We start from the raw sequence: 15,765 nt of genomic DNA, 5'->3' as shown, positions 1-15,765 counted from the left end.
AGAAGATGTGAGGGACCAGTGATGTGCTACACACACCAGAGGATGAAGGACAGATCACATGATGAGAGAAGATATGAGGGACCAGTAACGCGCTACACACACCAGAGGATGAAGGACAGATCACATGATGAGAGAAGATGTGAGGGACCAGTGATGTGCTACACACACCAGAGGATGATGGACAGATCACATGATGAGAGAAGATGTGAGGGACCAGTGACGCGCTACACACACCAGAGGATGAAGGACAGATCACATGATGAGAGAAGATGTGAGGGACCAGTGACGCGCTACACACACACCAGAGGATGAAGGACAGATCACATGATGAGAGAAGATGTGAGGGACCAGTAACGCGCTACAAACACCAGAGGATGATGGACAGATCACATCTTCTCCACCAAGTTCAACACCAAGTCACCCGTCACTTTGTCTCTCCCCTTAGTAACGTCCAACAGTCTCGACAATTCATAAAATGTTTCCAAAAAAAAAAGAAAAAATTCAATAAACAAACCGACTACATGTTGCATTGAACAAACTTCATAATACAGAATACCTCAAAATAATTTCCAAAATAATTTATTCAATACAAACCAAAATCCCTCCACCCTCCTTTAACAACCAAACATCTGAAGGCTAAAAACAATAAATACAAGACAAGCGGTGAGGAGGCGAGCTGAATCTATTTCCTGATGCTACGGCGCCACCTCCTGTCGGAACAAGTCCTCCAACCACTTCACAGTTCATCAGCTCAAAACGGTGCGCGCTGAAACAGGAACCCACATGCGGTCTCACACAGGCGGCACTAGGAAGTGAAATAACACGCCGGTGTCCTGAGTTGTGCTTCTATTTAGAAAATAACGGACGTGTCTTTCTTCCACGCCGTTGCTTCAGGAATGTGCAGGAGACGAAGAAAAGATGAGAATACATGAATGCCCCCTTTCCAGTACATGGTACCGGCTCAACTCGACTTTTTCATTTTCCATTACTGGAAAGTTCCGGCATTTTGGTAACGGTCACCACTTTTCTGGTACCACCTTAGTCGAGGTTCCGAAAAAACTGGAGCGGGTACCAACATCCGTGCAGACCAGCTACACTGAGGGGTACTGCTATGGTGATGGAATTCGACACTGCGAGTCCAGTCGGGTCGAGCCGGTACCATGTAGTAGAAAAGGGGCAAAAAACTAGGAAAAACACACAAAGAAACACACAGTAATGCTGCCCCCTCCCCCCGCCACACACAGTTAGTGGTAACGTTGTGCCACAGACACACACAGCCGCAGGACCACAGACTCATTACGACAGACTCGTATCTGCCGGTAACGCTGAAACGACTGGCTGCTGCTGTACATGTCTGGTATGTACGGCGGAAACGGAGGGAGATAAATAAAAGTCCACCAGCCAACAAAACCCGACCGGCTCGGAAAATCACAACACACAAAGTGGCGGCAAGACTGCCGGCTGGTCAGTGATGTCCTGTACCAGCCGTCAGTTTCAAGTCCAGCTCCTCTCACCAAATCTAGTTTGTCCAGGAAAAAAAAAAAAAAATCCCAAAATTCCCTTGCCACTATGATCCATGTACGAAGTATTCAGTTTCCTGATTTTCCTTCTGACTCACTGAACTGACAGCTTCATTCAAACAACATTCAGGAGCTGCTGCTGGTTGTGGCTTCCTTGTGTCTCAACGCACTCAGTACTGGTTTTAATGTTCCGTCCACGTTATGAGGTGCCCTGAAGACGAGTCACGAGGTAATGTGAGTTTTAAGCCACGTTTGGCAAATTTCTGCATCTTCTCACCGTCCCTGCCGCCAAACGCCACACAAACGAGATCCATCGGACCTCCGTGAAATGGCGCTTTACGTCCCCGTGTGTGTTCCTCTACCCGCCATGGCCTGCTGGATCTGCCTGTTGAGCTCAGCGATGATGCGGTCCTCGTGTGTGTAAACTCCCGTCCTCAGTAACGTGTCCCTCTCCTCCAACAGACGACTCAGGTGCTCGTCAGCGCTCTCGTTTAGAGAAGAGGTGGGGCCAAGGGCGGGGGCGGGGGCGGGTCCTAGTAGACCTTCCTGCTGTTTCAACCTGCAGACAAAGCAACATTTAAAAACTTGAAGAAAACACAGTCAAAGTAAATGGACTCCCAGGTTTAAGACACCAGAGATTGTGAGAGGTACAGATAGACGAGAAGAAGTGACAGAAAGACAAACAGAACAAAAGATGGATGGATGGGCGTCCGGGTAGCATAGTGGTTTAATCCGTTGCCTGCCAACACGGGGATCGCCGGATTGAGTCCCCGTGTTACCTCCGGCTTGGTCGGGTGTCTCTACAGACGAAATTGGCCGTGTCTGCAGGTGGGAAGCCGGATGTGGGTACGTGTCCTGGTCGCTGCAGTAGCGCCTCCTCTGGTCAATCGGGGCACCTGTTCGGGGGGGAGGGGGAACAGCGTGATCCTCCCACGCGCTATGTCCCCGTGGTGAAACTCCTCACTGTCAGGTGAAAAGAAGCGGCTGGCGACTCCACATGTATGGGAGGAGGAATGTGGTAGTCTGCAGCCCTCACCGGGACAGGTTGGAAGAGTATGGGAATTGGCCAAGTACAATTGGGGAGAAAAAAAGGGGGGGAAATCCCCCCCCAAAAAAGAAAAAGAAGATGGCTGGATGGATGTAAGAGACAACACAATAGTCAAGACCACATAGCAGAGCGTCGAGTAGCTTCATCATCACCTGTTGAGCTCATTTTTGATGCTGTCCAGTTCCTGTCTATCTGTTCGGACCGCCTCCTTCTCCTCAGTTGCTAGGTAACGCAGCCTCATGGCCTCAAGCTCCGCCTGCTGCTTCTTCAGACGAGTCATCGCGTTCTCCTGCTCCCTCTACACACACACACACACACACACACACGCGCATGCGCACAAAGAGGTGCTATAGGTTAAGCAGTAAATAGTGAGTCCATCTTTTGATGTCAGGGTTCAAAAATGCTTCACAATGACAAAACTAAACACAACTAAAACAAGAACACATGGGCCAAATGATATACTGAACCAAATAAGTAAATACGAATAAGAAGTGAAGGAAAACAGATTTGACTGTACGTGTGAGTGTGTATTAACTGACTAATTATGTGTTGTGTTGTGTTGTGTTGTGTTGTGTGTTTGTCAGTCTGTCTGGCTGTGTTTTGACAAGATAATTTTTGGTAAATGTAACCTTATTGCCAGTTCATTATGCATTACTAGTTACTATGAAATGTAATGAAATTACAGCGAGCTGTCCCCTGCAGGCCTAGGCTCAGAGGACCTGGGCTCAGAGGACCTGGGCTCAGAGGACCTGGGCTCACAGGTCAGTGGACCTGGCTCGGGTTCTGTGTGGATTTTCTAGATACAGAGCAGAACCTGTGTGGTTTGATTTTAAACAAGAAAGAGTCATTTTCACACGACTCCTTTAAACGCCTCTCCCTCCCTCCTCCTCTCTCCATATGTAGTATCTCTTTCTCCTTATGTAGTATCTCCCTCTCCTTATGTAGTATCTGTCTCCTTATGTATTATGTAGTATCTCCCTGTCCTTATGTAGTATCTCTCTCATCCTCTGTCCTTATGTAACATCTCTCTGCTTATGTAATATCGCTCTCTCTCCTTACGTAGTATCTCTTCCTCTCCTTATGTAGTATCTCTCTTCTTATGTAGTATCTCTCTCTCTCCTTATGTAGTATCTCTCTTGTCCTCTCTCTTTATGTAGTATCTCTCCCTCTTTATGTAGTATCTCTCTCCTTATGTAGTATCGCTCCCTCTTTATGTAGTATCTCTCTCCTTATGTAGTATCTCTCTCTCGTCCTCTCTCCTTATGTAGTATCTCTCTCTCCTTATATAGTATCTCTCCCTCTTTATGTAGTATCTCTCCCTCCTGAAATAGTATCTCTCTCCTTATGTAGCATCTCTCCCTCCTTATGTAGTATCTCTCCCTCTTTATGTATCTCTCCCTCCTGAAGTAGTATCTCTCTCCTTATGTAGCATCTCTCTCTCCGTATGTAGTATCTCTCCCTCTTTATGTAGTATCTCTCTCCTTATGTAGTCTCTCTCTCCTTATGTAGTATCTCTCTCCTTATGTAGTATCTCTCGCCTTATGTAGTATATCTCTCTTTATGTAGTATCTCTGTCTTTATGTAGGATTTCTCTCCCTCTTGCTCACAAATACACAAACCTACACACGGAAAGCTTACATTTTCCCAAATCTGCTCACCTCATCTCACCTCACACGCAAACACACATGTGGGAACATGCGCGCGCGCACGCACGCACACACACACACACACACACACACACACACACACACACACACACACACACACACACACACAAACACACAGACCCTGTGTTGACTCAGGCTCAGCTCCTGGCAGACCATTAGCATTTTGGATTACAGACTACTTGGAGGATAATTACTAGAAAAACAAACATATTAAACATTCTCTCTGCTGGCAAGCACTATTGAGAGAGACACAGAGACTTGGAGAGAGACAGACACACAGAGACACAGAGAGAGACAGAGACACAGAGACAGAGAGACACACGGACAGAGACAGACAGAGACACAGAAACTGAGAGACACAGAGACAGACACAGAGACAGAGAGAGACACACAGAGACAGAGCGACACAGAAACAGAGACCCAGTGACAGAGAGAGACAAACAGAAACAGAGAGACACAGAAACAGAGACCCAGTGACAGAGAGAGACAGAGACAGACACACAGAGACAGAGAGACAGAAACAGGGATACACAGAGACAGAGAGACACACAGAGACAGAGAGACACAGAGACAGAGACCCAGTGACAGAGAGAGACACACAGAAACAGAGAGACACAGAAACAGAGACCCAGTGACAGAGAGAGACAGAGACAGAGAGAGACACACAGAGACAGAGAGACAGAAACAGGGATACACAGAGACAGAGGGACACAGAGACAGAGAGAGACACAGAGACAGAGAGACACACAGAGACAGAGGGACATAAATCCGCCACAATGCAGCAGATTTATCCAATCTGAAAAAGTTTCAGCATCTCAGATCAAAACACTCAGCCAGTGAAAAGTGGTGTGAGAAAGACTGCAGTCATCTGAGAAGAACAATCAGAAGTTTATCACATCACAAACACAGACAATCTGACAACCCCGAGATCCGCCACCAGTACTGGGAAACACTGAAATGATACAGAAGAACACTCAGAACTAAAAGGGAACTGCATGCACAGCACCAACTTAACGCAACTTGAAGAGTCCATTCACTCAAATAATTTCTTGAAAAAATGGCACTCTTTCAGCAATCCACACAAGGAAGAACTGGCTATTCAAAATGGTGAAATATGGAAAATACACTTTGAAAACCTGTATAGTACCATTACACTGAATTCAGCCCAAAATGATCTCCTCAACAAGCTGCAAATCTTAGAATCAACCAATCAGAACCCTTTAGACTACCAAATTACCGAAGAAGAGCTACTGGCTAAGATCCTGGCCCTACCACCAAGGAAGGCCAGTGGTCTTGATGGTATTTCAAATGAAATGCTGAAATTTAGTAACTATAAGTTCAACATTGCCATATTAAAGTTATCTAACCTCGTTCTGAGCACTGGAGATTTCCCTGACATCTGGAGCAAGGGAATTGTCCCACCAATCTTTAAAAATGGAAATAAATTTGATCCAAGCAATTACCGAGGCATATGTGTCAGTAGCAACCTGGGGAAGTTATTCTGCAGCATCCTAAACAGCCGACTGCAAGACTTCCTCAGTGAACATAATGTCCTGAGCAAAAGTCAAATTGGTTTTACATCACAACATCGAACTACAGACCATATCTATACCCTCCACACCCTCATTAATAAATATTTCCACCAAAACAAGAACAAAATTTTCTCTTGCTTTGTAGATTTCAAAAAAGCATTTGACTCAATTTGGCACAACGGTCTGTTCCTGAAATTAATTGAAAAAGGTGTAGGGAGAAAATATATGATATAATTAAAACAATGCATACAAATAATAAATGTGCTGGGAAAATTGCCAATATGGAAACAGATTTTTTTTTCCTCCAAAGTAGAGGTGTAAAACAGGGCTGTAGTCTCAGCCCCACCCTGTTTACATTTATATTGATGAATTGGCAAAATCTCTAGAACAATCAGATATCCCTGGTCTCACCCTCTCTGACACAGAAATTAAATGCCTACTTTTTGCAGATGATCTAATATTATCATCTCCATCTAAGGAGGCATTACAACAACAATTGGATCATCTGCAAAACTTCTGTCAGACCTGGGCTCTGACAGTTAATCTGAAAAGGACTAGAATTGCGGTCTTCCAGAAACGACCCAGGTGGCAGGGAAACCCACATAGGTTCGTACTGGGCTCCACTGACATAGAACACACACACAGCTACACGGACTAATAATTACCTCTACAGGACATTTCAATCTCACTATTAATGATCTCAGAGATAAGGGAAGAAGGGCTTTCTACACTATAAAGAAGTCTTCAAACATAGACATACCTGTTAGAACACGGCTCAAAATATTCAAATCTACAATTGAACCAAGTTTACTATATGGTAGTGAAGTGTGGGGTCCTCTTGTAAATCACGACTTTGAAAAATGGGACAAACACCCAGTCGAAACCCTGCACACGGAGATTTACAAGAGCATTCTCAGAGTACACAGGAACACGCCCTTCAATGGATGCCGAACAGAACTAGGCCAATTTCCCCTGTTAATTATGATGCAAAAAAAAGAACAATCAAATTCTACCAAGCACCTAAAAGCAACTCCTACCATCACAAAGCTCTCCTTCACCAAGAGGAGAACAAAAAGAGGAGTCCCCTCAGCCAGCTCAGCCAACAGCACAAGTCATCAGGACAGCCCTCACACAATCTGGCCCAACCAAATTATAACTAAAGAAAACGAAAATTACATTAACCATTGGCCATCTATCACAAAAACTCAAAGCAAACTTCAGTGTTATTTGGCTCTAAACAGACAGTACACGATGGCAGACTATCTGACCACCGTGACCGATCAGAAACTGAGAAAGTCATTGACTATGTACAGACTCAGTGATCACAGCTTGGCCATAGAGACTGGCCGACACAGGCAAACCTGCTGCCTAGACAAGACAGGCTGTGTCAGCTCTGTCCAGACAGACAGGTGGAGACACAGCAACACTTCCTGCTACAATGTAGCACATATGAAGACTTAAGAACTAAGTTCTTTACAACAATTAAATGCAAATTCCAAGACTTGGATAGATTCTCTGACCAGACCAAAATGCAACATGTACTTGGGGAAAGTAGTGTCAGCACATAGATGCAGCAAGATATGTCAGGTCATGTGCCAGTCTAAGAGACAAGCAGCACAACACATGACAGCTGTAGTCTCCTCACAACCCACTCTCCATCTTCTGATCTACTTTTGTTTCTTTATTGTTATTGTTTTATTGTTTCTTTATTGATCAGTATAATGTTGTGTTGATGTTCATAATTAGTATTATTGCGTACCGTCCAAACTGTATTTTGATGCTTTTGCAACATTGTTTTAAAACTTTCATGCCAATAAAGCTCTTTGAATTGAATTGAATTGACAGACACAGAGAGACACAGATAGAGACACAGAGACAAGAGAGAGGCACAGAGATGGAGAGACACAGAGACAGAGAGTGACACAAAGAGAGAGATAGAGACAGTTTCAGAAAGACCATAGCTGATTTTCAAGTACTCTTCATCATGCATGTGCCAGAAGTCAAGGTGGATGATGGAAATTATTCTGGCATTTTTATGACAAAACAAAACATTACTTCTGCAAATAAAGCCATCTTTTATTTTTCCTCCTGGTTCGTATTGTATGAAGGTGAATTCTGATTTGGTAGAACCTGAGTTGTACTTATTGATGTAGTACTATCTGTTGGTAGAACCTGGTTGTACTTATTGATGCAGTACTATGTGTTGGTAGAACCTGAGTTGTACTTTTGATGCGGTACTATGTGCTGGTAAAGGTCTTCTGCCAGCTTGTTCTGTCATATCTGCTGGTTAGACACGGAGAGAGAGAGGGCGGCCTGACAGGACGTGTAATCAGGGCAGGCTAGGCTAACTGCTAGCTCATGCAGACCGGCGGTTCCGACAGTCATGCTGGCTGGCGTTTGTTCCCTTGGACAGTGATTTTTTGTTGTTGTTTGGTCTGGATATATGTGCCAGTTTGAATATGTGTGTTCTTGTAGTTCTTGGGTGTGTTGTTGTCTGTATGTTGCCCTGCTGTGGGCTGGGGAAACTGCATTTCGTTTCACTTCATGTGCGCAAGTACATGAGGTGAAATGAGTATAAATAAAGTGTTCCTGATCCCTGAACAGCACAAGAAAACACTGAAGCAGATTGGATTCTACTGCCCCCTGGCTGTGAATTAGCGGTTAAGACAGTGAGACAACAAAAGCAGATAAAAAACACAAAAGAAGAAGAAGAAAAAAAAGAAAAACTTCAGCCCACCATCCCAACAACTCCCATTGGACTGGATATTACAGTTTCACTCAGCTTACCGGTCATGCACATCGCCCGGGTCAAGAAGAACATAATTCCCCCAGAAGGAATTTTTATGATCCAGCATGATCTAAACAGCCCGCCATGCCAGGCGCGCAGAGGAGAGAACAGATGGGCAGAGCGAGGCCCAGAAAACCAAACAATGGCCGGCCGAGGCTGCCGTGCAAGACGGCCACTGGTGTAAACATAGGCCTGATATTTCAGAAAAACAGCGGCTGTGACATGTGAACGGTCGGAGAGCCGGCCGGCTTATTTCTCAACATGATCCCACGGATGATTAATAGGCAGGAGGGACGACAGTCAGCGCTCAGCCCCTCAGAGAACCATAAATCACACACTGTTTTCTTTACCGCCACCCGGCACTTAGAGAGAGAGAGACGGGGGGGGGGGGGGCGGAGAGAGAGAGCGAGAGAGAGAGAGAGAGAGAAAGAGAGAGAGAGAGAGAGGGAGAACACAGACCATGTCTCCATGTCTCCAGCTGGACAGTGTCTATAACAGTTATTAGCTAGCAGGATAAGGTCTTTTGTGTGCAGTGTTTATATTAGTCTTAGACTCACTAAAGGCCCCACTTACACTAGCCTTTGTGTTTGTTTAGAGGGAACGGGTGTGTGTGTGTGTGTGTACCTGTTACTGTGTGTGTGTTGGGTTCTGCTGATGCCACTGCTGTTGTTCCACAGCTCAGTGTCACCTTAGTTAAATATTTAGCTACGGTACTCACTCACTCACACACACACACACACACACACACACACACACACACACACACACACACACACACACACACACACACACACACACACACACACACACACAGATGGGCAGAGTGAGGTCAGATGAGGCGTGGAAGTGATAACAGAGCTGAAAGTGAAGGCTTAGTAAAGTTTCCTCTCTGGCTAAACGTCCCGTCGCTCCCACATGGACTGAATCAGCATCCGCCCATGCTCACTCACACCCATGCTCACTCACACCCGTGCTCGCTCACACCCGTGCTCGCTCACACCCGTGCTCGCTCACACCCATGCTCACTCACACCCGTGCTCGCTCACACCCGTGCTCGCTCACACCCATGCTCACTCACACCCGTGCTCGCTCACACCCGTGCTATCTGCTCCCCACTCATTTTACAGGAAAAACTACAAGTACTGCAAGTGAAGTGTTCCTGCTGTTGCTGAAAACACCTCTACAGCACTGCTTTCAAGTTGGAGGGAAAGTCTGACCTGATCCTGATGCCAAATAATAATGATAATAATAACAATAATAATGATGATGATAATAATAATAATAACAATAATGATAATAAGTCTTTCTATAACTAAATATAGCTAACATAGTAAACAAAACCACATCATCTGCGAAGAGCATGATAATAATAATAACAATAATAATTATGATGTTACTTAGTGACATGAATACTTATGAGCCCCTGAAACGAGATCCGGGCAGTGGTTACAAGAAAAAGGTGATAGATTGTCTGAAGCTGTTAGAACAGGACAATGCTATTGACAGAATTTTGCACCAGAGCTTATACCCAGGGAGAAGCTACACCTAGTCTGTATGGTTTACCTAAGATACATAAACAGGATGTGATTATGTATCATCATGGCCTACAGTGTGATTAACTCAGTGACCTATAACATCAGTAAGTTTCTGACATCGATTCTTAACCTGTTGGTAGGTAGTACTAAACATCGCATCCAGAACACCACTTCAGTTTTCAGTTGATGCCTTCTCTGTAGTTTCATGGCTGGAACACGTCACTGCGGCAACTTCCCTTTGGCTTTTCCACACAGCAGGTCAGAGACTGATGGTCTGGGCTCATGCTGTACTGCGACTAGTGAACTGATTGGCTGCTGACTTCTGTTGACAGTCAATGTGCGCATATCCACAGCATCGATGTTCGCACTCTATTGTCTTTCAATGGAAGTTGCTTTGAGTAGGCAGGCTCTCGACACCCCCCAACCCCTCAATTATTTCTCAGCAGCTCTGCATGAATCACGTACGTGACCTATTTTGGCTTCAAACGGTGAACTTTCCCGAAAGTTGACAAGTTTGCATGCTTGATAAGATGGCTCCACCCTTAGCAATAGGACCACCCTTAACATTGACCAAGTGTGTCTGCTCCTGAAGCTGTGTCTTCAGTTCATGTACTTCACATACAGGGGGCAGTACTATAGGCAGAGGCATGGGTGTGCTATGGGTTGCCCAGTCTCACCTGTAGTGGCCAACTTGTATATGGAGGAAGTGGAAAAAGATGGCTCTGATGTCCTACCCAGGGACACAACCTTGCCATTGGTCCAGATTTGTGGGCAACACCTGGGTTAAAAATAAATCTCAGGACGTACCACACTTCACCAACCACATTAAATCTGTGGACAATCACATAAAGTTCACCAGGGAGGATGTGAAAAATGACAGGTTAGCCTTCTTAGACTAAAATTGCAATTGGTGATGGGGGAACATTTGATTGTCGATCTCATCATCTCATCTCATCATCAGCCGTTTCTCCTGGGTCAGGTCGTGGTGGCAGCAAGCTAGGCCATTACAGACGTCCCTCTCCCCAGCAATGCCCTCCAGCTCCTCCTGGGGGATCCCAAGGCGTCATTTCAGCCGCTTGTATCCGTGATCTCATCCTTTAGGTCACTACCCAAAGCTCATGACCATAGGTGAGGGTTGGAACGAAGATTGACTGGTAAATTGAGAGCTTTGCTTTCCGGCTCAGCTTTCACCACAACGGTCCGGTACAATGTCCGCATTACTGCTGATGCTGCACCAATCCGCCTGTCAATCTCCCGCTCCATCCTACCCTCACTCATGAACAAGACCCCAAGATACTTGAACTCCTTCACTCGAGGCAACAACTCATCCCCAACCCGGAGGGAGCAATCTACTGTTTTCCGGTAGAGAACCATGGCCTTAGACTTAAAGGTGCTGACTCTCATCCCGGCCATTTCACACTCAGCTGCAAACCGCCCCAGTGTGCGCTGGAGGTTGCGTTCTGATGAAGCAAACAAAACCACATCATCTGCGAAGAGCAGAGATGCAATTCTGAGGTTCTCAAAACAGACACTCCTCACCTTGGCTGTGCCTTGAGATCCTGTCCATGAATATCACAAACAGAATTGGAGACAAGGGACAACCTTGGCGGAGTCCGACACCCACCGAAAACGTGTTTGACTTTGTGCCAAGAATGCGGATACAGCTCTCACTTTAGTTATACAATGACTGATTGTTGATTGATTGTTGATGTTTAACGTAAACCAAGACATATTGATCAGTACTTAAGGTTTGACTCATCATCCACTGGAGCACAAATTAGGAGTCATCAGCACGCTGTACCACCGAGCTGACAACATCCCCATCGACACAGCGGATGGGGAAGGAGAGCTAACAGGAGAGCTAACGCATCAGACCAGGACTCCACAGTCTACACCATCTACAGGCCAGTGGCCACTCTTTCAAGGATGAGGATGTGCACATCCTTGATAAGGAGGAACGCTGGTTTGAATGGGGAGTCAAAGAGGTCATCTATGTGAAGAGGGAATGACTATCCCTGAACCCAAGGGGAGGGCTAAGAGTACATCTTTTAGCATCTTTACACTGGCTTCCTGTAGCATTCAGGATTGATTTTAAAATTCTTTTACTTGTGTTTAAAGCTCTACATGGTTTAGCACCCTCATACCTATCTGACTGCTTATCTGATGATGTTCCGAGCCGCTCTCTTAGATCCTCTGGTGCTGGCCTACTCAATGTCCCTAGAATGAAATACAAAAAGTATGGCGAAGCAGCATTTTGTTTTTATTCACCGATGGCTTGGAATAGACTCCTCCAACAAATAAGAGAAGCAATGTCCATAGATAGTTTTAAGAATCAGCTCAAGACCCATTTTTATGCTCTTGCTTTTAATTAATTCCACATTGTATTTCTTTTACTCTTATTTTTTTATCTTGTACTATGGTTTTATTTCTTGCCTTGTTTCATGTTTTTTTTCCTAGGTCTGTGTTTTATTACTTTTAACTTATTTTATCTGTATTGTTGTTGAGTTTTATTGATTCCCTTGTTTTTAATGTAAAGCACTTTGAGCTGCATTTTATGTATGAAAGGTGCTATACAAATAAAGTTTTATTATTATTATTATCCGTCACCATCTTACAATGCCATTATTACAACTATTTCCCAATCCTCTGTGAATAGTACACAAAGCCATTGAAACGCTAGTTAATGGTCACGGCAATTTGTATATGAAACGTGTTAAATCGCCGGTTTCGGTCGTTATGCAACTGTGCTGTTACTAAGGTTAGGGATACCTGCAGTCAGCTGAGAACGGAAGAAGCTGTCAGATGAGAGATGAACCATTTCTCCCTCTAAACTTAGTGTCCAGGTGGTCGAATTCAACTTTTCTGGGAATAGTACTAATAAAATAAAATTCTATATTTTTTTAGATTAGTTCTGATACGTGCCAAGTATCATAGGTTTATTTAGTTTCCATCTTTACTTATTCCAGCCGTGTGGGGAATACCAACCACCTCCACGTCTGGCTCAAAGACACTTCAGCATGACATACAGTTGACACACAGTACCTGTTTGAACCTGGCCAGCTCCTTTAAGGCACGTCCCCATTGCTGTTTGTAGTGCAGCTTAGACTTGGTGGTGGACTCCAGCTTCCTCTCCAACTCCACCTTAAAACAACCACACAGTCACGCCAGCCGTCTGACACCACCTCCCATCATATCACTGTTCCAATGATGCAGTGAAGTCCTTTTTTGTGATAACAAACGAGACTGGTTAGTTATTATTACCTTCTCCAGACTGAGAAGGTTAATCTCGGACTGTAATCTGATCTCAGGTCTGACGTTCTGCTGTTCCCTGTAGAGCGAAAACTCTTTCTCCAGCTGTTTATACCGGGACTCACCATCCGCAATCTACAGAACAGAACAGAGTAGAAATAAACAGAGAAAAAAAAACCCATAAGAGAACAGAGCCGATAGACTAGAACCAATAAATGAAATAAAATAGAAGAGAACAGGATAATAGAAAAATGAAAAAACAGTAAATCAGAAAATATTTGTAGAAAAAAAATGTTAGCACAAAAGTCAGACACACACACGAACATGCACACAGTGTGCACCTGCTGCAGTAATCTTGCTCTCTCCTCCTCCATCAGACGGACTTTGTCTCTCTCCAGCGCCACCCGGTGGTCACAGTCCTGCTGCAGTCTGCGGATACTCTCTTTCAGTTCTCTCTGGCTGAGCTCGTGTTCTGCTCTCAATTCCCTCTGCAGCTTCTGAGTCTGTGGGACAAACACACACACACAATAGATTTAAACTTTAAACACCACAAAAGTGAACAGGAACACAACACATACATCCACACAGCATTTACATAAGCAACAGCAGTGGAGGGTATATGGTCCATCCATCCATCCATTATCCGAACCGCTTATCCTGTTCTCAGGGTCACGAGGATGCTGGAGCCTATCCCAGCAGTCATTGTGCGGCAGGCGGGGAGACACCCTGGACAGACCACCAGGCCATCACACAGGGCCGACATACACACACACACATACATACCTAGGGACAATTTAGTACGGCTGATTCATCTAACCTACATGTCTTTGGACTGTGGGAGGAAACCGGAGCCCCCAGAGGAAACCCAGGCAGACATGGGGAGAACATGCAAACTCCACACAGAGAACAACCCGGGACGACCCCCAAGGTTGGACTACCCCGGGGCTTGAACCGGGGTAGTCCAACTTGCTGTGAGGTGACCGCGCTAACCACTGCGCCACTGTGCCGCGGTATATATGGTCAATGGACATAAAGACATGGAGAGTAACAGGACACAGTGGACTAACAGGGAGGGGCAATAGGTTCATGAATTTACAATTTGGATTTTAGCCTAGTCTGGGTTACCAATATCATCCCACGAGAAATCTCAGTCTGTCTGAACCACATCATTAGAAGCCTCGCAACAAAATTTTACATGCACCACCTCTACAATCCCGTCTTCTCCACTCCACCCTGTTTCAGCATGGCCCACAGAGAGCCATATTCATGCAGCTTTTCATTCCAGACCAACACTACGGCAGAGGTCTGCAAGGGACTATTTTTTTCAATCCCGACACTGATCTCTCCCGCCCGTATCGAGGTTCTCTTTTAAAATTGTGTCTGCTCCCATTATGACAAAAAAAGTCTTACACTGCAAGATGCAGCAATTATGGATTTTTTTTAATCTAGGGAAATGCAAATACAGTCATTTAACTGTTCAAAAAGTCACCCGTAGAAGACATGAAAGGAAAGCAAGCCTTCTTACATGTGTACTTGGTTTACAACATAGTTAGCGGTCAGAAAGAAAATGAACCAGTGTGTTGTTCAGATATGGATGCACTGGATTTACTCGAGGAAAGTACATTTAAATGTATTGTTAAGCCCAATAATAATAACAATACCTCATTTTTGTAACAAACATTTTGGGTTTTTCCCTTTGCTTTAGTGTGTCACAGAGCTGGGAGATGCATGTCAAACCTCTGCAGTTACAAAGGCCAAAGTCCACGCCAAAGAGTTGTTCTCTCCAGCAGAAAACATGGCCTGAAAAGCCTCGTTTGTAGTTCAGAGTTTTCTTCTGTTACTAATCTACGTCACTATGTAACATATTTTCATAATGCCCACGTAACGGCTTGTTTGGCCCGTCCTCAAACAAAGTTCGGTAGAGCGGACGGGTCACAGATTTTGGTGCAACATCGGGAAGAGTTTGGTTAGCACACATTGCAATGTTGAGAAGACGCCATTTTCTTCGGGTTGGAAGGCAAATTGCCTTTGCATGGACTTCCAAAGGAAGATGAAATGAAGAACCAGTGCTTAAAATTCCTTTTGACCACTATTCCTCAGCAGTACAACCCAACCTTTTATGTCCCCTTCATTTTACTGAGGACTGCTACCGGAACCAGGCAGTTCAACGCTGGATTTTCGATTTGTTCGTCTTTCCTAAAGAAGAACACACCACTCAACACTGGATACAGTTTCTTTTTCCAGGCCAACAAAAGCCATATGCCAACGTGTTAGTTTGTCCAGCTAGGATTTTCAGCTAGGCTACTGCTAAAACACAGGGCTGTTTCATCTGTAAAGGGCCGCGTTTAGGAGTCAGGAGTGCAAGCTTTAAGTCATCATCATCGGCGATCACTCGGGATCGAGGAGTATGACCGTCCTCCCTCTGG

The 15,765-nt window shown here is 44.9% G+C and overlaps 1 protein-coding gene across 1 annotated transcript in view; it reads right to left on the bottom strand.

The window, feature by feature from the left end:
- Positions 1 to 569: 569 nt before the first annotated feature.
- The window catches only part of cep120 (centrosomal protein 120), a 45,789-nt gene continuing 30,593 nt past the window's right edge, over positions 570 to 15,765 (bottom strand). The window contains exons 16-20 of the mRNA XM_056280182.1: positions 13,681 to 13,842; positions 13,352 to 13,474; positions 13,133 to 13,231; positions 2,721 to 2,866; positions 570 to 2,079 (exon numbers count right to left, since the gene is read on the bottom strand). Of these exons, the coding sequence (XP_056136157.1) occupies positions 1,857 to 2,079; positions 2,721 to 2,866; positions 13,133 to 13,231; positions 13,352 to 13,474; positions 13,681 to 13,842 (753 nt within the window). The 3' untranslated portion in view covers positions 570 to 1,856. The remainder of the gene's footprint in view (positions 2,080 to 2,720; positions 2,867 to 13,132; positions 13,232 to 13,351; positions 13,475 to 13,680; positions 13,843 to 15,765) is intronic.

This window comes from Lampris incognitus, chromosome 1 (genome assembly GCF_029633865.1).
Source record: "Lampris incognitus isolate fLamInc1 chromosome 1, fLamInc1.hap2, whole genome shotgun sequence".
In the NCBI taxonomy this organism is placed as follows: Eukaryota; Metazoa; Chordata; class Actinopteri; order Lampriformes; family Lampridae; genus Lampris; species Lampris incognitus.
Note: the sequence above shows the minus strand (reverse complement) of the source record. Positions and strands in the feature narration are given on the sequence as shown.